Source organism: Ornithorhynchus anatinus, chromosome 2 (genome assembly GCF_004115215.2).
Source record: "Ornithorhynchus anatinus isolate Pmale09 chromosome 2, mOrnAna1.pri.v4, whole genome shotgun sequence".
Lineage (NCBI taxonomy): Eukaryota > Metazoa > Chordata > Mammalia > Monotremata > Ornithorhynchidae > Ornithorhynchus > Ornithorhynchus anatinus.
Genome location: NC_041729.1, coordinates 119844114 through 119871692, shown reverse-complemented (window position 1 = coordinate 119871692; position 27579 = coordinate 119844114). Strand labels below are relative to the sequence as shown.

At 42.6% G+C, this 27579-nt stretch overlaps 1 protein-coding gene and 1 non-coding gene across 4 annotated transcripts in view; one reads left to right on the top strand and one right to left on the bottom strand.

Moving 5' to 3' along the window:
- The window catches only part of TDRD3 (tudor domain containing 3), a 207916-nt gene that overhangs the window by 107363 nt on the left and 72974 nt on the right, over nucleotides 1-27579 (bottom strand). For all 3 annotated transcript variants that reach the window (XR_005659787.1, XM_029057160.2, XM_029057163.2), the window contains exons 4-5: nucleotides 15432-15592; nucleotides 2837-2978 (exon numbers count right to left, since the gene is read on the bottom strand). Coding sequence is in view for 2 of the 3 variants with exons in the window: in XM_029057160.2 (XP_028912993.1) it covers nucleotides 2837-2978; nucleotides 15432-15592 (303 nt within the window). In the remaining variant the exon portion in view is untranslated. The remainder of the gene's footprint in view (nucleotides 1-2836; nucleotides 2979-15431; nucleotides 15593-27579) is intronic.
- On the top strand, nucleotides 3390-3527 carry LOC114809918. The gene has a single exon (XR_003757689.1). It is a non-coding gene; the product is annotated as a small nucleolar RNA SNORA7 (small nucleolar RNA).

Here is a 27579-nt window from a genome sequence, read left to right as displayed (position 1 = left end):
GCAGCAGTGTCCCACAGTGCTCAACTCTTGAGCCTCTCTTTTTATACTCCCCCTCATCTGTTTTTTTACATAGATGATTTCCCAATTTGTGTCTTCTGACCTCTCTCACTTTATCTATATTCTTATATTTATTTCCTCCTGCCTCTCAATGTCCCCACCTTGCAACTTTAATTAAACAATTTCTAACTACAGTACATTTGGAAAAAAAGAAACAAATCAGCTCAAGGTATCAAGGTTTCATGGACAGTCTTTGGGCTACATTAACTTAGCATACTACCAACCATATTCTCCATGTTACAGGCTATGCGACAACTGTTTTTGTGCTCTCCTAATATGTTATACTCTACTACTACATGGATCATAATGGTCTGCATGTAGTTTTACAGTCCCAAGCTCAAACTATAGTCTGGATGGAAATGGTGTACCACAAAGCTCTGCTTATTTCACGGATGCTGAGAAAGGACTAGACCTAAAAGTTTCCAAAGTCCAAAAGTACATACGATCTAAAATGCTTTAGTGAAATCTAGGTAGAACCTGGTGGAAAGTATACAGTTAATATTCTTTTCAGACACCTATACAAAAGGATTCTGGCTGGGAACTGATTGAAAATGGAATGGGTAAGGTAAGGCAGCCAAGAAGTCAAAGAGAACTGTAAAGCTAGTTCAATGAAGGTAATCAGAGATGAGTAAAGAAATTGATCGATAACATTATATGATCACAACAAAAGGTAGGGACACAAATTTGGCAATGTGATATGGATATCACTGTTTGTTGTCACACAAGTGCTTAATACAGTGCTCTGCAAATAGTAAGTGCTCAATAAATACGATTGAATGATTGAACGAATATTCACATCAAATTAAGTGTTGTGAAGTCAAGACTGCCACCAACCAAAGATTTTTTACTCATCAAATGATATTCCCATGTGATCTTTGCAATTATATGATCTTTTTGGTTTCATTAGAAAACCCGCCTATAGATCTCTGGCAGTACTTTGTTTATGTGTCCTCCAGTAATAATAGTAATAATAATGTTGGTATTTGTTAAGCACTTACTATGTGCCAAGCACTGTTCTAAGAGCTGGTGTAGATACAAGGTAATCAGGTTGTCCCACACACCTGGCACGGCTCAGTCTTCACTCCCATTTTACAGGTGAGGTAACTGAGGCACAAGAAGTTAAGTGACTTGCCCAAGGTCACACAGCTGACAAGTGGCAGAGTTGGAATTAGAACCCATGACCTCTGACTCCCAAGCCCGTGCTCTTTCTGCTGAGCCACGCTGCTTCCCTATAAGCACACTGTACTCCTATGCCCTGCCTATTGGGTAAAAAGGCTTAAAACTCACTTTCCAAATTAACACTAGTTCTCTGACTATAATTTCTATCTGTTCAGTTTCTGTGTACCGATCAACCACCTAAAAACTGCTCAAGTAATTGTAAAGGTCTGAGGATCCCTTGTTGCTATGGGAACCATAGACAAGAGACTGCAAAAGCTGGAAGAAACTTGATCACATTAAGGTGTCTATTTAAACTCTTCTACAAGTAGACTTCCTTCCTCAGAAAATAATCCATCATGACTATCTGGACACATAGGCAGGTGCCAGATATAGCAAATGACTCTTCAAGCATCACATATTTTCAGGAATTTAAGTAAAGAATTAAATGGGGGAATTGATTAAATAAAAAGAATAAAAGTGGTAATTACAGAGCACATAGCTGACTAAGCGAAACCCGTGAGTCACAGTATTTTTTGATCACTATTTCCCCCTGACTTTTTCCTATACCTTCTCTTCAATTCTTGGTTTTTTCCATCTCTCCATTTATTCCCTCATTCTCCCCACCTACATTTTGGCCACACACACACAAACCAAGAGTTCTGGCTCAGCTTTGGCTCAACTGTATAGAAGGTACCGGAGGGAGAGTGAGAATCCAATTTCTTTTCTCTTCTATCTTGTCAACATCCTGGACAAGTAATTAAACCTTTCTCTTAGACAAAATGGAGATAAGATACTTTCCCTCCCTAACTATTAAGACTGTGAGCCTAAGTCTGATCCAATAAACTTGCATCTATCCTACCACTAGGCACCATGCTTGAAACATATTGAGCATTTAATAAATATTAACAACTACTTTTCCCCTCTATTTCCATCCTTCCTTTTATTTTCCTCCCTTTTCCCTGACCTCTAACACTGTCAACTTCCTGTCCCATCAATACTTTATCTACAGTACTCTAACTCCTTCAGTGTTCTTTCTCAACATTCTGTTTCTTCAATCCTGCACCCTAAATTCACTCCCAAGCACAAGTCACCATCCCTTTCTTAGAGAAAAACTTGATACTTAAATTTACCACTTCAATACAACAAGTTCACTCCCATCAAGTGCTTAGTACAATGCTCTGTACATAGTAAGAGCTCAATAAATACAACTGAATGAATGAATGCACAAATGAAGTCAGTACCCCTAACAACACAAAAATCCTGATACTTAAATTTACCACTTTAATACAACAAAATTCAGTCTGACTTAGCAGTGACAAACACTGACCGCACTGCTTTAGCTAGAAGACTGTGCATTACAGACAAAACTTGTACAGACAAAACATTCTACTTTTTAAGCTATAACCTAAAGAAGCAAACTGCCTAGTTAACTGTATGAACATAAAAGATTGACCATACTCTTAGAGAAAGGCTGTCGTGCTATTAAATTAGAAATATTATTATTTTCTGTGACAAAATTTTGTAGTTTCACTGTTCACATCTGCTAAATAAGCATTACAACATTTTTCTCAATTTCAGTTATAGTAATGAATTTAAAACACCCTGTATGGGTGAAACTCACTCTCTGCAACTCCCACTTTTCTATAAGATGTTCCACTTCACCTCCAAGAACAATGGTGTTTGAGTCATTCAAAAGCAGAAATCCATTTTTCACCTCAACAATTCCTGACAGCTTAATTTTGGTTCCAGGTGGAGTGTTCAGGCTAAAAAATAAAGAAATAAATCAGAAACAAAAACACCCAAATTTTATTGTCCCTTCCAAATTAAAAAAAAATTATAAGTTATGCTGGTAGTGCTTCAAATACATTTCTACATTTTTATTAGAGTTGCTGTTATTCACAACAAAGATAAACCCTTTTATAAAAGTAGATTTTCACGCACAGGAAGTCCCGAAAGTTATTTTGCTTAACAATAATCTTGCAGAATTGAGCATCTATATTAACTGTAATACTTCTCAAAGAATTACTGTAAAAAAGTATAAACTGCTATCAAAGACCATATATCTTTTTTCTGCCAGAGGCCTCAAAATGCTAATTAACAGAATGTTTGGAACGCTCATCAACAGTATACAAGTAAAAGAGGTGAAATTGTGTTTTCCTGATCTACAGATATATACCTTCTCAGGATCGTGCTTGACGAGTTTCCAGTACTCTACCAGTCTCAACTACAGGAGGGAGAGTCAAGCAGAGACATATCCATTCCATTCCTAGCTTGGGCAGTGGCTAGCGAGTGGAAGGCAATCTGCTACAAGTCAAAACTCACCTGTGCTGGGCAGCAGTGGCATGGGAGAGGGTCAAGGGCGGAGACCCAGGTTTACTGCATGGAAGGAGGCAATGGTAAACCACTTCCGTATTTTTACCAAGAAAACTTTATGAATACACTACCAGGTCGACTGCAGATGAAGATTAAAGCATTCTGGAAGAGATGTGTCCACGGAGTTGTGGTCAAGCCTTAACCCTGCTCATGTATATGCATTACCGTTACTGATTAGCTTGCATTGAGTTCTCACCCAGGAAAACTGCAACTGGCAAGGCCAGGATCCACCTTATCAGCAACCACCGCCTGAAGCCTTGAGACCCAAATTATCAGCAACCTTAGCAGCAACCAATCACTGACTGCAGCCCGTAGCCTTGAAACCCAACACTTGAGCTTGACGAAGACTTCTTCAGCCATAGAGTAGCCTCTGGATGACCCAGAGCTGATAATGAAGGAGCTTGGTGTACAATGAGGGGATACAGAAGACAACAACAAACGGAGGGGAGCGGCACATGACATGCCAGTCCAGCACAAGAACCTAAAGAACTTGAGGGGAAGGATCGGACTACAGAGAGGGACATGGCGCTGCGCCACCTAGGAAAGTGGGACCAGGGAAATATAAGGATGGGCTCATACTCACTTCTTTGTCTTTGGCCAAATGGCCACTGACCTTTTGTTGCAACAAAATGAATCAAAGGCTGGCCTGGCCTGACTCATTACTTGGGATATTTTTCAACAGAGTCGTTATGGGGCAGGGACAACTCGACAGCATATGACAGATTTATGGAATCCTAAGGGGAATCTCAGCTCAAGTGAAGCTCTTCCTGAGCCAAGGTATCAATTGGGAGGTGGGGTAGCAACGGTACATTGCCACCATTCTCACCATCCCTGAGGGAAAGATGTTGTAGTGTGGAGTAGTAGTGGCACTTTCCAGAAAAGTGCTGGAAAGGTAAGGCAATAGGGCAGTTTCCACCATTTAAGGAAACTATGCTGGTTCCTATTCCCAGAGCTAATAAGGAAGCAACATCAATAGCAACCACAACAACTCCCAACCTTCCCTGAGAAGAAACAGCATCTCCTTTTTCCCCATTACCACTGGCACCACAGTTGCTCCTGTGCCCCTATCCCTATTCAATCATTTAATCAATTAACTATATTTATTGAGCGCTTACAGTGAGTGTGTAGGGGACTGTACTAAGTGTTTGAGAAAGTACAACACAACAATAACAGACACACACCCTCCCCACAATGAGCTTACAGTCTAAAGGGGAGACAGACATTATTATAAATTATGGATATGTACATAATAATAATAATGTTGGTATTTGTTAAGCACTTACTATGTGCAGAGCACTGTTCTAACAGCTGGGGTAGATACAGGTTAATCAGGTTCACTCATTCATTCATTCAATAGTATTTATTGAGCTCTTACTATGTGCAGAGCACCGTACTAAGCGCTTGGAATGTACAAATGGGCAACAGATAGAGACAGTCCCTGCCCTTTGACGGGCTTACAGTCTAATCGGGGGAGACAGGCAGACAAGGTTGTCCCACGTGAGGCTCACAGTTCAACAACATAAGTGTTGTGAGGCTAAGCAACACAGAAGGGAGTGGGAAAAGAGGAAATGAGGGCTTAGCCAGGAAAGGCCTCTTGGAGGAGATGTGCTTTCAGTAAGCCTTTGAAAGTGGGAAGAGTAATTGTCAGATATGAGAAGGGAGGTGAGACTTTAGCGACGAGATAGATGAAATCTACGTACAGTGAGTAATAATAATAATGTTGGTATTTGTTAAGCGCTTACTATGTGCAGAGCCCTGCTCTAAGCACTGGGGTAGACACTGGGTAATCAAGTTGTACCACGTGAGGCTCACAGTTAATCCTCATTTTACAAATGAGGTAACTGAGGCACAGAGAAGCTAAGTGACTTGCCCACAGCCACACAGCTGACAAGTGGCAGATCCATGACCTCTGACTCCCAAGCCCGGGCTCTTTCCACTGAGCCACGCTGCTGGCATTAGAGGAGTGAAGTGTGAGGGCTGGGTTATAGTAGGAGAGTAGCAAGATGAGGTAGGAGGAGACAAGGTGGCTGAGTGCTCTAAAGCTAATGGTAAGGAGTTTCTGTCTAATGCAGAAGTGGAGAGGCAATCACTGGAAGTTCTTGAGGAGTGGAGAAACATGGGCTGAACATTTTTGTAGAAAAGTGATCTGGACAGCAGAGTGAAGTACTTTCTGGACTGGGGGGAGAGAGAAGGCAGGGAAGTCAGCAAGAAGGCTGACATAGTACTCAAGATGGGATACAATAAATGCTTGGATTAACGTGGTAGCAGTCTGGATGGAGAGGAAAGGATGGATTTTACCAATACTGTGAAGGTTTAGTGATAGACTGAATATGTGGGCTGAATGAAAGAGAAGAGTTGAGGATACCTTCAGGGTTACGACCTTGTAAGACAGGAAGGATGGCGGTGCTGTCTACAGTGAGGGAAAGTGAGAGGGACGACAGGGTTTGGGTGGGAAGATAACGAGTTCTGTTTCCTACATGAGGTGATGGCAGGACATCGAAATAGAAATGTCTGTTGCCGAATTGTACATTCCAAGCATGTAATACAGTGCTTAGCACACAGTAAGCGCTCAGTAAATACAATTGAATGAATGAATGAATGAATGTCTTAAAGGCAGGAGGAAATGTGAGACTACAAAGAGGGAAAAAAAATCAGGGCTGGGAATAGAGATTCGGAAATCATCCACTTAGAGGTGGTAGTTGAAGTCAAGGTGCCAATGAGTTCTCCAACGGAGTGGGTGTAGATGGAGAATAAAAGGAGATGAGAACTGAACCTTGAGGGACAACCACAATTAAGGGATAGGAGGGAGAGGAGGAGCCCACAAAAAAGACAAAGAATGAGTGGCCAGAGAGATAGGAGGAGGGCCAGGAGGGGACAGTATCAGTGAAACTGAGGTTGGATATTATTTTCAGAAGGAGATGGTCAACAGTGTCGATGGCAGCTAAGAGGTCAAGGAGGATTAAGATAGAAGCACTGGACTTGGCAAAAAGGAGATCATTGGTGACCTTTGAGAGGGAGGTTTCTTTGCAGTGACAGGGACAGTTGGTGTAGGCAACTCGCTCAGAAGTATGGAGAGGAATGGTAAGAGGAAGATGTGGCCGTAACTAGAGGGAGTCAAAGAGGCTTTTTTTTTTTTAAGAATGGGAAAACATGGGCATATTTGAAAGCAGTGGGGAAGAAGCCATTGGAGAGCGAACAGTTGAAGATGGTGGTCAGGAAGGGAAGAAGGAAGGGGGCAAGTGTTTTGATAAGATGTGATGGGGTGGGGTAGGATGCACAGGAGTGGAGGTGGTAATTTTGAGAGAAGGCAGGAGATGTCCTCTTGAGATACTGCTGGGAAGGATGGGAGAGTTGAAGAAGGGGCAGGAGGAGGGAGGGACTAAAGAGGGGCAGGAGAGATTTTATGGAAATCATGCTGATAGCTTCAATTTTCTCAATCAATTAGGTAGTCAGATCATTAGGGGCAAGGGATGAGGGAGGAGGGGGGATAGTGGGTTTGAGGAGGGAGTTAAACATCTGGAACAACTGGATAGGGCAATGGGCATGGGTGTCAATAAGGATAGAGAAATAATTTTGTGGGGCAGAGGAGAGGGCAGAGTTAAAGTACACAAGGATGAACTTGAGGTGGACAAGGTTGGCCTGTTATCTAGATTTCTTCCAGCAGCGCTGTGTGACTCACACACAGGAGTGAAGAGAGTGGATTATGGAGGTGATCCAGAGCTAGGGGTTAGTGAAATAAGATCGACAAAGGGGTAGGGGAGCAAGTGCATTGAGTTCAGTAGAAAGGTTGGTGTTGAGGGTGTCAAGGGAAGGTAGTTTGGGGATGGAGGCTAAATGGGGCATAATGACTTGAGTAAATTGGATGGGTCAAAAGATCAGAGGTCTCGGTGGGAGAAAAGAACAGATTTGGCATGCCCTTACTATAGCTGTTGCTGCTCCTTGCCCTGCCTTGTTCCAACTCTACCACAAGTCCCAAAGGCTGCAAGGTCTTGGATTTAAACTGTCCTCCTTTTCTCTGTTGCTTCCAAAACCAAGAGCTCTGTTGGTAGTAGCACTGTGAGCAGCTCCGTCCCCTGCTCCATTTCTCTTGCTCCTACTTATTATCTTGCCAGAACAGGAATGGTGAATTTATTTTTGTAGAATGGCTGAAGGCTGTACAATACATCTGTGAGCTGGCTGAGGGCCTTCATTCTTACCCCAACATAGCCTATCTGCTTAATTCCTATCTATTAGGGTGGGTGGTAAGAAACAAGGAAGGTTGCTTGACTTACCTCCTCTACTCTTCTAAGTAGGCATGCAGCTTCCTGAGGACAGAGAAGCAGCCACAGGGATGGCTTAACCTTGTCCCTTTCCATCACAGAGTTAGAGGAGGATAGGTGGATTACAGAAAGAGCAGAGACCAGTAAATCATTTACTCTGTTGGCTCCAGAGATAGTTTTGCCAATAGTACTGGCAATTATGCATGTTTCAGTGAATGTCCTTCCCCATTGATGTGAACACTCCCTTGGATGCATTCAGAAGGGGTGTTTATGTGTTATATAAATGAGTGTATGGGGATGCACAAAGGGGAGAGAAAACTACGAGATTTTTAATAATAATGTTGGTGTTTGTTAAGCACTTACTATGTGCCAAGCAGCGCTTACTATGTGCCAAGCAGCGCTTACTATGTGCCAAGCACTGTTCTAAGTGCTGGGGGAGATACAAGGTCATCAGGGTGTCCCATGCGGGGCTCACAGTCATAATCCCCATTTTACAGATGAGGGAACTGAGGCCCAGAGAAGTGAAGTGACTTGCCCAGTCACCCAGCAGACAAATGGCGAAGCCTAGATTAGAACCCATGATCTATAACTTGCAAGCCCCTGCTCTTTCCACTAAGCCACTCTGCTTCTCTAAATGATGGCATTTGTTAAGTGCTTAGTATGTGCCAAGCACTGTTCTAAGCCCTGGGGTAGATACAAGGTAATCAGATTGTCCCATGTGGGGCTCACAGTCTTAATCCCCATTTTACAGATGAGGTATCTGAGGCCCAGAGAAGTTGAGTGACTTGCTCAAAGTCACACAGCTGATAAGTGGTGGAGCCGGGATTAGAACCAATGACCTCTGACTCCCAAGCCTGGGTTCCTTCCACTGTCATGCTGCTTTTAATAGTAAATAGTAAATAAATCCACAAAATGAGAGGAAGTATAAAAACCGGGTGCAGACATATTTCTATTAGCTCTCCAAACAACATTATATGTTTTACTTTCCACACTGAGTTTAAAGTTTCCCTGCATTTGGAATGTCCAAGTCACATTTCACTAAAGTCTGGGGAGTGAAATGGTTAGACAGAGGGAAATGCTCGCTGACATTAGGCCACCATACGAGAAACCACTGCAAGACCCAAGACATACTGCATAGTGGGCAGGCCCTCCCAAAATCCTGAAAATAACTGGCTAACATGGGCAGCAAAGACTATGGCAGTTTCTAAGATGACTACCCTGACAAATGCCTTTACTGCATAGCATAAGCAATAAGCTGTGGCTACCTGGGGTATAAATGGGTTTTGTGTATTAAAGTTTCGTCAACAGTTTGCAGTGTGCTGCGTCTCTGTCCGCCTAGTCATTTGTTGCATCCACTGCTCCGATGGGAACATGACAGGCAGGGCTGAGACAGTGTGAGTGGCACTGCTCAAATGACTAGTACTAATCAGTCCTCAGTAAAGGTTCTTGGTACCAAAGGTCCGTCCACCATTTATGATGGAAGGCTCTATCAGCATCATCATCAATTTGTCTTAATTAATATCCTTTAATGTTTCTCCAATGATTAGTACAGTGCCTAATAAGGGCAATTAGTAAAAAAAAAATACAATATTTTTGATAAAAGAGCAACAGGTTTTTTTTTCCATTTGAGAAGCACCTATCTAGTGGATAGAGCCTGGTAGTTAGAAGGACCTGGGTTCTAATCCCAGCTCCATCATATCTCATATCATATGAGAAGCAGCGTGGCTCAGTGGAAAGAGCACGGGCTTTGGAGTCATGGCTCATGAGTTCGAATCCCAGCTCTGCCACTTGTCGGCTGTGTGACTGTGGGCAAGTCACTTAACTTCATTGTGCCTCAGTTCCCTCATCTGTAAAATGGGGATTAAGACTGTGAGCCCCACGTGGGACAACCTGATCCCCCTATGTCTACCCCAGCGCTTAGAACAGTGCTCGGCACATAGTAAGCGCTTAACAAATACCAACATTATTATTATTATATGTCTGCTCTGTGACCTTGGACAAGTCACTTCATTCTCTGGGCCTCAGTTACCTCACCTATAAATTGGGAGTAAACCCCATGTGGGGCTGCGTCCAACCTGATTAGCTCGTATCTACCCCAAGTACACTGCCTGGCACATCGTAAGTCCTTAACAAACACCATTAAAAAATAAACAAAAAACACTTACATATATACTCTCATAGACAACTCAACATATCCCCCTAAACACTAAAACATAAGTGAAGCACAACCTAAAACACCAAGTTCCAGGTGGCAATTAATATCATAACAAAACTAAAGAAGAGTGATGCCACATTGCTTTACAGGTACACACTTTTTTTCCACGAAAATCATGGGAAAAAAAACCTCAGGGTTCAACCCATAAAGCCCAAAGAAATTCATAATCCCTTAACTTTCTGGTATAATTGGATTAGATACAGGGAAGCAGCGTGGCTCAGTGGAAAGAGCCTAGGCTTGGGAGCCAGAGGTCATGGGTTCGAATCCTGGCTCTGCCACTCGTCAGCTGTGTGACTTTGGGCAAGTCACTTCTCTGTGCCTCAGTTACCTCATCTGTAAAATGGGGATTAACTGTGAGCCTCAAGTGGGACAACCTGATTACCCTGTATCTCCCCCAGTGCTTAGAACAGTGCTCTGCACATAGTAAGCACTTAAAAAATACCAACATTATTATTAGTTGTAGGGACTTTTCAAGTTTTTTTATCCCCTCAAAAATTAAATAATGAAAATGCAGAGAAAATCAGGTAATAAGCATACTTAATTTCAACATCAAAGATGTTGAAAAATGTTCTTTATGGAGAAACACATATCTTTTATGGCTTCTCCACAGGAGACAATACAGTTTAGCTCAAAATCACAGCTATCCTACTACTACTGCAACATATACCTAACAGAGCAAAGGATTTGTAGTGGTCTCTGCCACAGAATGGTGGCAATCTTCGAAAATGCCACCCTAACAGGAGAAACAGTGTGTGGAAGTTAGAGGGTGTCTTTCCGGGTATACAGATTTTTCTTAACAACCATGTTTTGTTTTGTTTTTTTTGAGATGGTTTTAAGGACCCACTATTTGGTACCGTGGCTACCAGACAGTTTTAAGTAACCAGTTGTACATTCCAGATACAGTGCTCTGCACAAAGTAAGTGCTCAATAAATACAATTGAATGAATGACTGGGCACAAAATACCTAACACTTCAGGTGGCTGGGCTCTCACTCACTAACCTCAGCTACAGTTCTGCATACCCACCCTTTCTAATAATAATAACAATAATAATAATAATTTTGGCATTTGTTAAGTATTTACTCTGTGCCAAACACTGCTCTAAGCACTGGTAGAAACGAGGTAATCAGGTTGTCCCACATGGGGGGCTCACAGTCTTAATCCCCATTTTCCAGATGAGGTAACTGAGGCACGGAAAAGCTAAGTGGCTTGCCCAAGATCACACAGCATACAAGTGGTGGAGCCGGGATTAGAACCCATGACTTCTGACTCCCAAGCCCGCGACCTCTGACTCCCAAACTCATGCTCTTTGCACTGAGCTACACTGCTAATCCTATCTTACCCTGCCAGGAGATATCTGCAGCTACCGATGCAAATTGTGGGCTAGGTTGGGTACCAACAGCAGAATCATCAATCAGGTCTTATAAGCAGCCCATGCCACCATCATGATGCTTGGATTCAGTTGGGTCTAGGACTGTGATGTGGCACGTCCTGCCTGACGTTTCCTGTTTCTTTCCCCATTTTAAACCCTTCAGGCTTCACATCTTGCTCATCCCCTCCAGTTTCAGCCCTGGCCAGCACCCATCTACCCTAAGGACAGGTGTAGGGAGAGTAGGACAGCTCACCCATATAATTGACCTGGCCCAAACAGCTGGTATTGGTTGCAAAGTTGGGCTGGTAAAAAATCTGTTTTGTGGATACAAGGCCACTGTGGATACAGTGGGGTATGGGGCAGGGTAGAGATACTATATGCAGTACGTAGTACTGAGTGTGCTGTGTACCCAGTAAGCATTTAATAATTGCTATTTGACATAGTACTGCACTGGTCTCTTTAATTGCATGGTGTTTTTTGATGTCACACTTGTCAACAGTTCATTAACATTACCCAAGGAACATATTGTAACAGTTACAGTGTTTCTCATTTAATACTATTGAATGACTGACAGTAAAAACATGAAAAAACATTCAATCAGAATGCCAGGTTCGAAACGCTGATCTTATGGTTACAGCAAGCTTGAAATAATTAGTAAAATATCCATTACATAAATTAATGAAACTTCCATTTAACATAATCGGCTGTTTCAAAATGCTTCCAATTTTTTTGTTACAAACATTGAATTCCTCCCAGAACGGCAGGGTCCCTAGCTCCCTTTTTCCCATATGCCTCCAGTGTTATTAACTGCAGTCTGCTAATCATAAATATGTCTGGAAAACCTAAACCATTTAAGAAGGGAAAGCTGAATATACACACAGAAAAAAAACAGTTCCAAAAATACTTTAGAATTAGAATTAGAATTTTCTTTTTTATGGTAATAGTTCACCATCAGGCTCAGGTTCAAACTGCAGCTCCTTATTTTTTAAGGTTTAAACACCAACTCTAAACTTTAAGTAAAATATTAGAGCATTTTAAAAAATGTGAAATCCACCAAAAAGTCCATTTGTTGTCATCTTTTTGTGGAAACATTCAGTTACAGAAAACTGTACAATAGTGGAACAGAGATTTTGATCCAGTTTCTGTTTTGTTTTTTAAATTTATCCACTCAGGATTATCTGTTTTGACAACCTTGTAATTCTATAAATATGAAAAAGCAAACTCCTTAACACACCAGGACATATTAAATTTCTAATTTTACAACAAATTAGGAATAAGGGAGGGGAAACTCCCCCACAGAGACCTCTGCTCTCTTGATCCCATCCATCTCTCCAAAAGCATCTCTCCCCACCTTGCCCCCGACTTCTCTTCCCACTCTCGATCAGGTTACCGCTCTCAACTCCACCCTCTCTACTCATCTCAACTCTCTCACTCCCTTTTTCCTCTACCGCTCTTGCTCCACTAACCCACAGCCCTGGGTCACTACCTCTGTCCGCCTCCTACACTCCTATGCTCAAGCTGCAGAGCGCTGCTGGCAAAGGTCCAATCACCAAGCCAATCATATCCATTTCAAATTTTATCCTTTCATGCCTTAACTCTGCCCTCTCCTCTGCCAGGAAAAACTTCTTTTCTTCCCTCATTGACACCCATGCCCGTCACCCCCGCCAATTGTTCCGGACCTTTAATTCTCTCCTCAGGCCCCCTGTTCCTGCCCCTCTCCCATCCTTCACCCCCAATGATCTGGCCACCTACTTCATCACAAAAATTAACACAACCAGGTCTGAGCTCCCCAAAGTCACCCCTCCCTCTTCTGCTTCCCCTCCCCCCACCAACCCTCTCCCCTACTTTCCCATCTTTCCCTGCAGTATCTTCAGAGGAGATCCCCTTCCTCCTCACAAGTGCCACCCCCTCTTTCTGTGCTTTGAACCTCATTCCCTCTCACCTTATAAAAACCATCGCCCCTTCACTCCTCCCTTCCTTAAATTCTACCTTTAGCTGCTCACTCTCCAATGGCTTCTTCCCCTCTGCCTTCAAAAATGCCCATGTCTCCCCCATCCTAAAAAAACCCTTTCTCGACCCCACTTCCCCTTTCAGTTATTGCCCTATCCTTCCTTTCCAAGCTCCTAGAACGAGTTGTCTACACTCGCTTCCTAGAATTCCTTAACTCCCTTTCTCTCCTGGACCCCATCCAATCTGGCTTCCGTTCCCTCCACTCTACCGAGACTGTTTTCTCAAAGGTCACCCATGACCTCCTTCTTGCCAAATCCAATGGCTCCTACTCTATCCTAATCCTCCTCGACCTCTCAGCTGCCTTTGACACTGTCGACCATCCCCTTCTCCTCCACACCTTATTTCACCTTGGCTTCACAGACTCCGTACTCTCCTGGTTCTCCTTGGCCTTTCATTCTCGGTCTCCTTTGCAGGCTTCTCCTTCCCTTCCCATCCCCTAACTGTAGGAGTTCCTCAAGGGTCAGTTCTTGGCCCTCTTCTGTTCTCCATCTACACTCACTCCTTCGGTGAACTCATTCGCGTTCATGGCTTCAACTATCATCTCTATGCAGATGACACACAAATCTACATCTCTGCCCCTGTCCTCTCCCCCTCCCTTCAGGCTCGTATCTCCTCCTGTCTCCACGACGTCTCTACCTGGATGTTTGCCCGCCACCTAAAACTCAACATGTCCAAAACTGAACTCCTTATCTTCTCTTCCAAGCCCTGTCCTCTTCCTGACTTCCCTATCACTGTAGATGGTACGACCATCCTTCCCGTCTCTCAGGCCCGCAACCTTGGTGTCATCTTTGACTCAGCTCTCTCATTCACCCCACACATCCAATCCATCTTACCTTTATAATATCGCCAAGATATGCCCTTTCATCTCCACCCAAATGACTATCTTATTGGTACAGGCTCTCATAATATCCCAGCTGGATTATTGTGTCAGCCTTCTCTCTGATCTCCCTTCCTCCTGTCTCTCCCCGCTCCAGTCTACTCTTCATTTTGTTGCCCGGCTCATCTTCCTGCAGAAACGCTCTGGGCATGTCACTCCCCTTCTTAAAAACCTCTAGTGGTTGCCTATCAACCTCTGCACGAAACAAAAACTTCTCACTCTAGGCTACAAGACTCTCCATCACCTTGCCCCTTCCTACTTCTCCTCCCTTCTATGTACTGCCCACCCCGTAGGCTCCGTTCCTCTGCCGCCCACCTCCTGACCATCCCCCGTTCTCACCTATCCCGCCCGGGCCACGTCCTCCCGCTGTCCTGGAATACTCACCTCCTCACCTCCGCCAAACTAATTCTCTTCCCCTCTTCAAAGCCCTGAGAACTCACTCCTTCCAAGAGGCCTTCCCAGACTGAGCTTCTCCTTTTCCCTCTGCTGCCTCTCTACCCCCACTTCACCTCCCCTCAGCTAAGCCCCCTTCCCCCCCTTTCCCTCTGCTCCTCCCCACTCCCTTCCCCTCCCCTCAGCACTGTGCTTGTCTGCTTATTTGTATATATTTTTATTACCCTATTTATTTCATTAATGAGATGTACATCCCCTTGATTCTATTTACTGCTATTATTTTAATGAGATGTACACCCCCTTGATTTTATTTATTGCTATTGTTTTTGTCTTTCTCTCTCCCCCGATTAGACTGTAAGCCCGTCAATGGGCAGGGATTATTTCTATCTGTTGCCGAATTGTACATTCCAAGCACTTAGTACAGTGCTCTGCACATAGTAAGCGCTCAATAAATACTATTGAATGAATGAATGAATGAATGAAACAAACATCATTTTTCCACTATTCCCATCCATTATGCATCTAGCAATGGGATATATGTCCCCTATATGTCTCCTAAAGCTATAGGATTAGTCTAAAATGGCTAACAAAAACAAAAGGAAAAAAATAATTTTACTTTGTTTAGCACAAATGTTTAGTGACAAGTAATGTGAGAGGCATTTTTTAACACCACCTTGAAAAGGACTGTAAAAACAAACAAAATACAGATGCTATTCACCTTATTTTTGACATGAAATTCATTTCTATTGCCATGCAGTTAATATGGCCATCAGTCATCTGCAAACGGAGCATTCTGGGTGCAGCCTGAGATTCTTCATTATCTTTTGGGGCAGCAACATTGCGGATTTTTTGAATTTGCAAAACACACGGTCCTTCGAGCTGTAAAAACAAAGCAGGGTCGATAAAAAGAGTATATTCTTACTTGTAGCTTTCAGAATTACTATAACTTCTTTAATGATTACTTTCAATGTTCTATCATCTCAAATTCAAATAAATACAAACACACTCAAGTGTTACATAAAACAATAGTCATCAGGGGCAATTCGATACATCCACTTTTAAAAAGAAAATACTGTTAACAGGACTGTGACATAAAGAACTGAGGCACTTTTGAAAAGCATGCCAGTACATTATTTTCAGAAAGTAACAATAGATCAAAGAACTCAAAGGAGTGAAAAGTTGGTCTGTGATCAAAAGTGGACTGTCAATGGGTATTAGAAGTGTGTGGTTCAAGCTCTTCATTGATAGTGCTCTGTAAAAGATTGAGAGGACATTCTGGAGTTTTAAAGGATTTCTTCCCCAGTTAGTTTTGAAAGTTTTCCATGAAGACTCTGATTTCTCTTTATGGTTTGTGAAGGTTAGGGAAATGAAGTACACCCTCTTCTGGTGTAAAATAGGGAGAGTTCTCAACAGAAATAAATGGCCTCATTTACCAAGAAATGTCTTCTATCTTGTCTTCGATAAACTTGATTTGCACTGTACTTTTACTAATTCTTTCCTTCAAATTTAATTGTATTTTGCTTGTGGTGAATTGAAGGGAGAAAATTTTTAAGCTGATCATTGTTATCTCACAGAGTACCTCCCTTGAACCACAGAAAAATGTTGTAACTAGCAAATATAGATAATTAACCCTCATTTTCCCTATTTCCTCTCCCATCTGCATCACCTGCCCACTGTATGTTACCCCACCCTCGGCCACACTGCAGTTACAGACATAGATATTAAATAAATTATGGCTATCTCCCCCTTTAGACTGTCAGGTCCTGGTGGACAGGGAATGTCAAGTAATTCTTTTGAACTGTACTCTCCAATGTACACTGCTTAGTATACTGCTCTGCACACAGTAAGCACTCAACAAATAGCAATGATTGAAAATAACATTGATTGAATGGTTTCCGGTATTTTGGAGAAGCCAGTAAAATTTCCTTTTAAAAATATGTAAGCTACAAAGATCTACTCACAGAAAAGAAAGTTGTTTTGTACTGTCAACAGATGTTTTGGGGGAGTTCTCTGCATTTCTGTTCTACCACTTCTCTGCTGTGTGACCTTGGGCAAGCCACTTAACTTCTCTGTGCCTCAGTTACCTCATCTGTAAAATGGGGATTAAGACTGTGAGCCCAATGAGGGACAGGGACTGTGTCCAACCTGATTACCTTGCATCTATCCCAGTGCTTAGAACAATGCCTGGCACATAGTAAGTGCTTAACACAAATCATAATTATTTCTTCTGTATCTGACATACAGTAAAATTGAAGTCTGCTGTGTTTCACTGCCATATGAAGCCCCCTTTAATTTCAGGGGCATATCACTGAGGATGTTTCTCAGTATTTGAGGACTCAAGCCAGGATCTTGCCAGCAGTGCAGAATAGTGAGATCCTGCATAATTTCCAGTGAGCTATTTCTTCTTTCTGCTTGAAGATGGTGATAATGGTGACATCTTTGAAAGTGTGCAACATTTCTTCAGTTAAGGAAGAACCTGTGATGGGGAGGAAGGAACTCCTGTCTTCCCCTCTGTAAACCTCCGCTGGTCTATCATAAGAGCCAGGAACTTCACTCTTCATCCTTCCAATTGCAAATGTTAGAATGCAAGCACTGCCACACTGTCTTCAAACAACTGCAGCGTAAATTTATCAAACAGGTTCACATACAATACGCCTATTCATTTTCAAGATAAATACATTATCCATTTGTTTTGTTTACTATTGCTGCCAGAACCTAGGACAAGGCCCAGACCATTGGACTTGGATCTATGAAACAAAAAAAGGGAAGAAGCTCAAGACTTTCATACAGCTCAGCACCACACACCCAACTTGCTCCCCCAGTGTTCTTTTAATCCTTTTTTTAAAAAATGGTATTTGTTAAGCATTTATTAAGTGCCAGGCCCTATATTTAGCACTGAGATAGATGCATGCTAATCGTGTTGGACAAAGTCCATGTCCCCCACGGGGTTCACCTAGGTTCTAATCCCAGCTCCGCCACTTCTCTGCTGTGTACCCTGGGCAAGTCACTTAACTTATCTGTGCCTCAGTTACCTCATTCTGTAAAACAGGGGTTAAGATTGTGAGCACCATGTGGATCAGGGACTGTGTCCAACCCAATTTGCTTGTACCCATCCCAGTGCTTAGAATAGTGCCTGGCAAATAGTAAGCACTTAACAAATACTACTATTAATTATTTCAATCCAGGGGGGTGGAGAAATCAAGACGACTGAGGTGGATGAGTTGAAAGCGAGGTTAGCTAACCTTAAAAGGCTAGCTTGGTGGATGAAGGGTTAGGGTACAGCAGGTGAAGACAGCACATACGTAAGGTCAGGTAAATTGGAGGAGAGCCTTGAAGCCTGTGAAGCAGGATGGCCTAGTGGATAATGCACAGACCTGGGAGTTAGAAGGACCTAGGTCCTAATAAATATGACTGAATGAATAATTCTGACTCCACCACTTGTCTGCTGGGTGATCTTGGGCAAGAGACTTCTCTGTGCCTCAGTTAACTCATCTCATAAAGAATGTGAGCCCCATGTGGGACATGGACTGTGTCCAACCTGATAAACCTGTATCTACCCCGTCACTTAGTACAATGCCTGGCACATAGTACGTGCTTATCAAATACCATTAAAAAAATTCTGAGGAGTTTTTGCTTGATGCAGAGGGACACAGGGAACCAATGGAGGATTCTGAAAGGCAGAAAGATGTGAGCAATGCTTTGGGAAGATAATCCATACAGTAATATAGCAGCATGTTATATTGATTAAAGAGAAACCACATTGAAGGTAGGACCAGTGAGCACAAAAGTCTAGCCATGACATAATCTTGTACCAAAAAACAGATGTTTGAGTTGAGGGGCACATGTGGGAGATGCTATGAGGGAAGAACTGATAATTTGGCAGGACTTTTGGCCATATTTCCCAAAAGGCAAAGGGGGTGAATTCCTGTGGTTTGCACTATATTTCTAGCAACCAAAGACGCTACGTCCTGGGTGATGTCTGCCTTTATTTCGCATCGTAAAGCTGGCCTTTTCTCTTTCCCTTTCCTGGCACTTGAGTGCCAGTAGCTGCTCCACCAGGTCCTGCGAACAGGTCTGTTCATATGGTATCCAGTTATTTCCTCATTTATGCTTTGTGGAATCATTCAATGTCGATCAATGTATTAAACACTTTCAAATTCACTTCTGTCAACCTACTCACTCTACCTTGAGCTTATCTATTTTATCATTGACCCCTGCCTCAATTTCTGCCTCTGGCCTGGAACTCCCTCTCCCTTCATATTCATTGATTCATTCAATAGTATTTATTGAGTGCTTACTGTATGCAGAGCACTATATAAAGCACTTGGGAAGTTCAATTCGGCAACAGAGACAATCCCTACCCAACAATGGGCTCACAGTCTAGAAGATATCTGTATGTATATCTGCATGTGTGTGTGTGTGTGTGTGTATACACACTCTTGCTTGTTTGCATGTATGTGACAGATGACGAGTATGAGTACATGTAGGCATGTATGTGACGGAGTACGAGTATGAATACATGTGGGTGTGTCCAGCTGAATGAGCATGCATGTGAGAAGCTGAAAATGGGAGGAAAAGGGAGGACTGTGCAACCTGATTATCCTTTAACTACCCTAGCGCTTAGTATCCGACAGTATCACTCTTCCCACCTTCAAAGCTTTATTAAAATAACTCCTCCAAGAGGCCTTCCCCAACTAAGCCCTCATGTCCTCTTCTCCCACTCCCTTCTGTGTCACTACTGCATTTGGATTTGTACCCTTTACTCACACCACCCTCAGCCCCACAGCACTTATGTATATATACATAATTTATATTATCTGTCTTCCCTCTAGACTGTAAGCGCCTTGTGAGCAGAGAAGGTGTCTACCAACTCTGCAAGACTGTACTCTCACAAGCACTTACTACAGTGCTCTGCACACAATAGGCACTCAATAAATATGGTCAATTGATTGATTGTTAGACACATCGTTGTCTTCAAGGACCTTCTAAGCTAGTGGGGAAGACAGAGAAAAAAATAAATTAGAGAGGAAGCAACAGAATAAATATGTACAAAAATACCTTGGGGGTTTGGGGGTTTGGACACAAGTGCATGTGGAAGGTGATGCAGAAGGGAGCAACATTGTTATACTTTACTCACAAGCACTTAGTACAGTGCTCTGCACACAGTAAGTGTTCAATAAATACCACTGACTGATTGAATGTTTGACTGAAAGTCCTCATGAGACGATACGGTTTTAGTTTGGCTTTGAATACAGTGAGAGTGGCAGTCTGTCGGATAGGAAGTCTGTCGTTAGAAGGAGGGAGATACAGGTCAAAGGAAGGGTGTGAGTAAAGGGTCAGCAGTGAAACAAATGAAACAAATGTGATAAAGGTATCATGAGCAGGTAGGAGTTGGAGATGCAGAGTTTGTGGGCTAGGTTGTAGTAAGAGATCAGTGAGGTTAGGCAGAATGGGGAGAGGTGATTAAAAACCTTAAGGCTGATGGTGAAGAGTTTCTGACTGATGTGGAGATAGACGGGTAACCAAAGGAGGTTTCTCTCAGACACAGACAGAAACACAAACACACACACAAACACACACACACACACACACACACAGTATCTCCCCTGCCACTTCTATCTGATTAACACATGTCTGTCTACCTCTCTCTTTTGAACATTAGCCTTAAGGGACTGAATCTTTCGCTTTTCTTTTCCAAAGCTCCTAGCACTGATCTACAAATACCAGCCATTCAACAAGTGCTATAGAATGATTAAAAATGAAATGAATGAATTTTTATGCTTAGAAGAGAATCCAAATGTTTCTGAGGGTTTTTGTTTTTTTAAAAAATGAAAATCAAATTAAAGGTTCTTTTGGTGGCATAATTGTCTAGTTTGCATTTCTGTGTAAGTAGGACAAATTCCCCAACTGCATAATACTTAATAATAATTATGGTATTTGTAAAGCGCTTACTATGTGCCGGGCACTGTACTAAGACCTGGGTGGAAACAAGCAAATTGAGTTGGACACAGTCCCTGTCCCGCATCGGGCCCACAGTCTTAATCCCCATTTAACAGATGAGGTAACAGACACAGAGAAGTTAAATGACTTGCCCAAGGTCACAAAGCAGACAAGTAGAGGAACCAGGATGAGAACCCACATCCTCTGACTCTCAAGTCCATGCTCTTTCCACTAAGCCATGTTGCTTCTCTAAAATATGTGTTTAAGACAATCGTGTCCATTACATCTATATCTTTTGAAAAAACCTCTACCCTAATTGCCCTACCTAATTAACCCCCCCCCCAAATATTTATAAAAGTGCTGTGGGGCAACTGCACAAAAATCTACTACTTAGTGACAGAAACTAGGAAAAAGCCAAGACATAAATATTTTAAATTTCTAACATTAAAGGTTCAATATTGTGAAAATTTTGTCCTAAGGTGATATGTACTCTTTCAGCACATTCTATTAAAAATTTAGAAAGTTGCTTAGAACACGGAACAAATTAGAAGTGTGAGAACGTGCTCAAGTCCTTAAAGTATTTACACCTATGATATACTGGAGTTAGTATACCCTGTTTGACTCACTCACAGAATATATACCTGGGGTTTGAGGCCACTAAATTGTAATTTTAAGGCAGTGAAGCCATCTTGTGGTTGAATTTGGAAATACCTTCATTTTTGTTATCATACAACCTTTCCAGATCTTATGACATGAGAATCTAATACGTAATGTACATTACTCATATAAAATTAAAATATGTACATAGAACCTTTTTTTCAATGCTGGGCTGCAGTGTATGAAGTATGGGTAGATAAAAAAATGACTGAATAGAAACCCCAAAGATACTACAACACACCAGTTTTAAGGCCCACATAATGTGCTTCACAAGAAAAAAATGAAATAAAAGTGACCAAACAACATACACTTCACCATCAGCTTTAAAGCACTCAATTAGCTTGCCCCTAATATCTTACCTTGCTGATTTCCTACTATAATGCAGCTCACACTCTTTGTTCCTTCACAGCCAACCTACTACTTATTTTATCTCGATTTCATCTATCTTGCTGCTGACATTTTGTCCACCTCCCCCCTTTGGCCTGGAATTCCCCCTTCGTATATGACAGACCAACACTCTCCCCACCTTCTAAGCTTTATTAAATCACATCTCCAAGAGGTCTTTTCCATTTAAATCCTCTTTTATCTTACTCCCTTTCCTTTCTGCACCGCTAATGGACTTGAATCTGCCCCCTTTAATCATTTGATATTCACCACACCGTCAACCCCACAGCAATTATGTACATATATGTATTTTAATTTCGTCACCTCCTCAAGACTGTAAGCTTCTTGCGGCCAGGGACCTAATTTACTAATTCTGTTGTACTCTCCCAAAGTGCTTTGTACAGTGCTCTCTAGCTGTTGGGCTGTAATAGGAAATTAGTGAGATAAGGTAAGAGGGGGCATGGTGATTTGAGTGCTTTAAAGCCAAAGGTAAGGAGTTTCTGTTCGACGCTGAAATGGATGGGGAGACACTGGAGACGCTGAAATGGATGGGGAGACACTGGAGGTTCCTGGGGAGTGGGGAAACATGGACTGAACATTTTTGTAGAAAAATGATCCAGGCAGCAGGCTGCAGTGAGGAGAGACAAGATATACTGAGGTCAGCAAGGAGGCTGAGGCAGTGATCAAGACGGGATAGAAGTGCTTGGATTAGCATGGTAGCAGTTCTATGGAGAGAAATGGGTGGATTTTAGCAAAGTTGTGAAGGTTGAATCAACAGGATTTGGTGAGAGACTGAATACGTCAGTTGAATCAGAGAGATGAGTCTATGATAAAAACAAGGTTTTGGGATTGTAGGATAGGGAGAATGGTGGTGATGTCCTCAATGATGGAAAAATCACGGAAAGGACAGAGAGTGGATGGGAAAAAAGGTGTTCTGTTTTGGATGTGCTAAGTCTAGATTTGGCTTATCAATTTGTTCTAAAATGTTCTAGGCAGTATTCATAATTGACCAGTTCCTTTATCTGCTGCCAAAGAAAAGCTCGGGTATGATAATCTCTCTAATATTTTTCCTTAGCAAAAAACTTAGCTCCTCCCTAGTTAACCTTTTTTACCCCTACTAGCTTGTAACTTTCCTCTCTCTCCACCTCTAAACTACAAGCTCCTTGCGGGCAGGGAATAAGTCTACCAACTCTGCTGTATTGTACTCTCCCAAGTACTTAAGCAGTTTCTGCATACAGTAAGAGCTCAATAAATTCCACTGATTGACTGACTAATAATCCACTTCACATGCCTCTTCACCAGTTCACCAGTTCACCTAATTAGAATGAACTCTTCTTCTTAACTGAGCGCTTACTATATGCAGAGTACTGAACTAAGCACTTGGAAAGAGTACAATACAACAATAAACAGACACATTCTCTGCCCACATTGAGCTTTCTCTTCTCAAATCTCCTAGGCCAATCTTTTCCTACCTTCAAAGTCCTCCTATAAAGCCACCTCCTCCAAGAAGCATTCCCTGACAACTCCCCATCTTCCTGAATAAGCTACTCCATCAGGCACTGGGCATTCACGTGTTTATTTGTTATTCATTTGTCTATTTTTTTTATTTATCAATCAATGGTTTCTACTGAACGTTTACTTTGTCTAGAGAGCACTGTACTAAGTACTTGGGAGAGTACAACAGAGTTAGTAAATTAGGTTCCTGCCCGCAAGGAGCTTACAGTCTTGAGGTGGAGACAGAAATTAAAATAAATTACAGATATGTACATAACTGCTGTGGGCTTGACAGTGTGGTGAATATCAAGTGATTAAAGGGTGCATATTCAAGTGCATTAGTGACGCAGAAGGGAGAGGGAGTAGGGAAAAAGAGGACTTAAATGGAAGAGACCTCTGGAGATGTGATTTAATAAAGCTTTAGAAGGTGGTGAGAGTACTGGTCTGTCATATACAATGGGGGAATTTCAGGCCAAAGGGGGGATGTGGACAAAACGTCAGAAGCAAGATAGATGAAATTGAGATACAATAAGTACGTTGACTATGAAGGAGCAAAGAGTGTGAGCTGGATTATAGTAGGAAATCAGCGAGGTAAGATATTAAGGGCGAGCTAATTGAGTGCTTTAAAGCTGATGGTCAAGTGTATGTTGTGCGGTCACCTATTTCATTTTTTTCTTGTGAAGCACATTATCTGGGCCTTAAAACTGGTGTGTTGTAATAACTTTGGGGTTTCTAGTCAATCATTTTTTTCAACTATCCATACTTCCTGAATCAATCAATGATTCTGGAGCACTGTACTAAATAAAATATAAGAAAAGATTTGCCCATCTTCACAGAATTTATTTAAAACAAATGTTTCAAGTGTCTACTATAGCAATTGGTGCTGAATAATGCTGCTGTTAATAACAATGATGATAAAGTGGAGGAGAAGAGAAGGAAAACTATGATGACAGTGGGTGAAAAAGAGTGTTTAAAGTACAAGTGGAGATGGACATTCTAAAGACTGGGCAGGAATGGAAGCAGGGATGGAAGGTGCCATGGTTTTCTGAGAATCCTTTTCCAGGATAGATATGGAAAAGGGACCTGTAGGTATCTTTGAAAGGAAAGCAGCACAACAAAGCATACCTTTATACCTCTCCCATTACAGGACAACCACCTTGAGGGCGGTGCTTAGTTGGTGCTCAATAAATAATAATAATAATAATGGCATTTGTTAAGCGCTATGGTGCCAGGCACTGTACCCACTGACTGAAAAAATAGCCTTAATCTTGAAATTTAATCCCAAAATCTCTTAAAATATAGAAGACTAAATTAATTTAGAAATTAGTTTTTAAGCTTTTATCATCATCCAAAATTACAGCACTAAGAACCTTTTAAAGGAAAATGATTCCACTGATCTGTGCCAAACATAACTGTCTTACATGTGTACTTTATTGATGAATAAATGAAGAAAATGGAATTAATTTTCATAGTTATAGCATTACTGAGCCAGGCACATTAAAACAAGCAATGCAGGAATTTGCACTTTGAGTTTTCAAAGATAGATTCTAATTTACCTCAAAGTAAAACCACAAACTCATTTTTTTAGTTCTGCTCATTAATGCAAGGCATTCTGATCCCCCTGTCCAGGCTCTGGACCAGGATATTGCTGAGGAAGGATTCATGACCACTCTGAGAGTGCTAGGGAAGAAGAGTTGGGTTACTGGAGGAAAACGTCAGAGATGTTGAAAAGAACACTGCATTAAGTATACTTTGAAAAAGGAAAGAATATTAACTCTTGCATATTTTCTATTTTCCTTTTATCCTTAGATTTTCTCACTGAAGACTAGCTTTGCATTTATCAATAGCTATTCTCCCTTCTATACAGACCATGAAGCCCACGTAGGACAGGGACTATGCTAGATGTGATCATCCTGCATCTACCTCAGGACTTGGTACAGTGCTTGACACATAGTAGGTGCTTAACCATTACCATTATAACCAGTATTATCATAATCACTCAATAAATACAAATGAATGAATGACTGTCATTTCAGGAAACTGTGAGGCTAGCCTAGATCATCCCCAGAAAACACTGCAACTTTTGGCCACCTGAAGCAAGTCATAGTGCACAAATGGCTAAAGCAAAAGGTATATTTACATTCCCTGTCAGTCACTTGTGGGAAGGTGGCTCACCTGGGCACTTGAAGATGACATCAGCTAGATCCTAGACAATTCCAAAGAAGAACTCAATGATGGGGGAAGGTGAATGGGTTCAAACCAGCAGACACCGTTTTTCTGCCTTTCCGCTCCAAACTGGAGAAGCTCGCCTTAGCTGGGGAATCTAACCAAAGAATCACCAGGCTGAGGGCAGTCTACTATGAAACAAATGGATGTGGCTACAATTGGGGTGAAACTCACTGTACTAGATATGGGGCAGTCTGCATATTATGCTTTAAGTATTTCTGTATGCAGAGCAAAAATGCTTGTAACTAACTTATTGGCTCCTAGGAAAAAAAACTGCACTATTCTCCTTGGGAGGGAGAGGAGGCTTTCGACTATAGTGCTGAGTTGGCTGCATCTTAGGGATGTGAGTGTAAGCACCAAATGCCCAAAAAACTCTCATGCATCTTGGGGATAAAATATTCAAAGCAATGGAAAGGAGAAAGATAATTACTTGGAAAACTTGAGAAGGAGTGTGGCCTAATGGAAAGAGCATGGGCCTGGGAATCAGAGGACATGGGGTCTGATGCTGGCTCTGCCACTTGTCTGCTGGGTGACCTTGGGCAAATCGCTTAACTTCTCTGTGCCTGTTACCTCATATGTAAAATGGTAATTGAGACGGTTAGCCCCAAGATGGACAAGGACTGTGTCCAACCTAATTATCTTGTATCTACTGCCCTTAGCACAGTGCCTGGCACATAGTAAGTGCTTAACAAATATACCACTTTAAACAACAACAACAACAACATCCTATGCTCGAGCTGCTGAGCGCTGCTGGCGAAAGTCCAAGCACCAAGCCGACCTCACACACTTCAAATTTATCCTTTCCTGCCTTAACTCTGCCCTCTCCTCCGCCAGGCAAAACTTCTTCTCCTCCCTCATCGACACCCATGCCCGTCACCCCTGCCGATTGTTCCAGATCTTTAACTCTCTCCTTAGGCCCCCTGTTCCTCCCCCTCCCCCATCTCTCACCCCCAATGATCTGGCCACCTATTTCCTCACGAAAATCAACACAATCAGGTCTGAGCTCCCCAAAGTCACCCCTCCACCTCTCCCCTCCCCCCCACCAACCCTCTCCCCTACTTTCCCATCCTTCCCTGCAGTATCCTCAGAGGAGATCTCCTCCCTCCTCGCAAGTGCCACCCCCTCCACCTGTGCCTCAGACCCCATTCCCTCTCACCTTATTAAAACCATCGCCCCTGCCCTCCTCCCTTCCTTAACTTCTATTTTTAACCACTCAATCTCCAATGGCTCCTTCCCCGCTGCCTTCAAACATGCCCACGTCTCCCCCATCCTAAAAAAACCCACTTTTGACCCCACTTCCCCCTCCAGTTATCGCCCTATCTCCCTACTACCCTTCCTTTCCAAAATCCAAGAACGAGTCGTCTACAATCGATGCTTAAAATTCCTTAACTCCCATTCTCTCCTAGACCCCCTCCAATCTGGCTTCCGTCCCCTCCACTCTACTGAGACTGCTCTCTCTAAGGTCACCCATGACCTCCTTCTTGCCAAATCCAATGGCTCCTACTCCATTCTAATCCTCCTTGACCTCTCTGTTGCCTTTGACACTATCGACCATCCCCTCCTCCTCCATACCTTATCTCACCTTGGCTTCATGGACTCCGTCCTCTCCTGGTTCTCCTCTTACCTCTCTGGCCAGTCATTCTCCTTCGCTGGTGCCTCCTCCCCCTCCCATCCTTTAACTGTTGGAGTTCCTCAAGGGTCAGTTCTTGGCCCTCTTCTGTTCTCCATTTACACTCACTCCCTCGGTGAACTCATTCACTCTCAACGGCTTTGACTACCATCTCTACGCAGATGACACGCAGATCTACATCTCCGCCCCTGTCCTCTCCTCCTCCCTTCAGGCTCGCATCTCCTCCCGCCTCCAGGACGTCTCCACCTGGATGTCGGCCCGCCACCTAAAACTCAACATGAGCAAGACTGAGCTCCTCATCTTCCCTCCCAAACCCGGTCCTCTCCCAGACTTCTCTATCACCGTGGATGGCACGACCATCCTTCCCGTCTCTCAGGCCCGCAATCTCGGTGTCATCCTTGACTCGTCTCTCTCGTTCACCCCACACATCCTATCCGTTACCAAGACCTGCCGGTTTCACCTCTACAATATCGCCAAGATGCGCCCTTTCCTCTCCACCCAAACGGCTACCTTACTGCTACAGGCTCTCGTTATA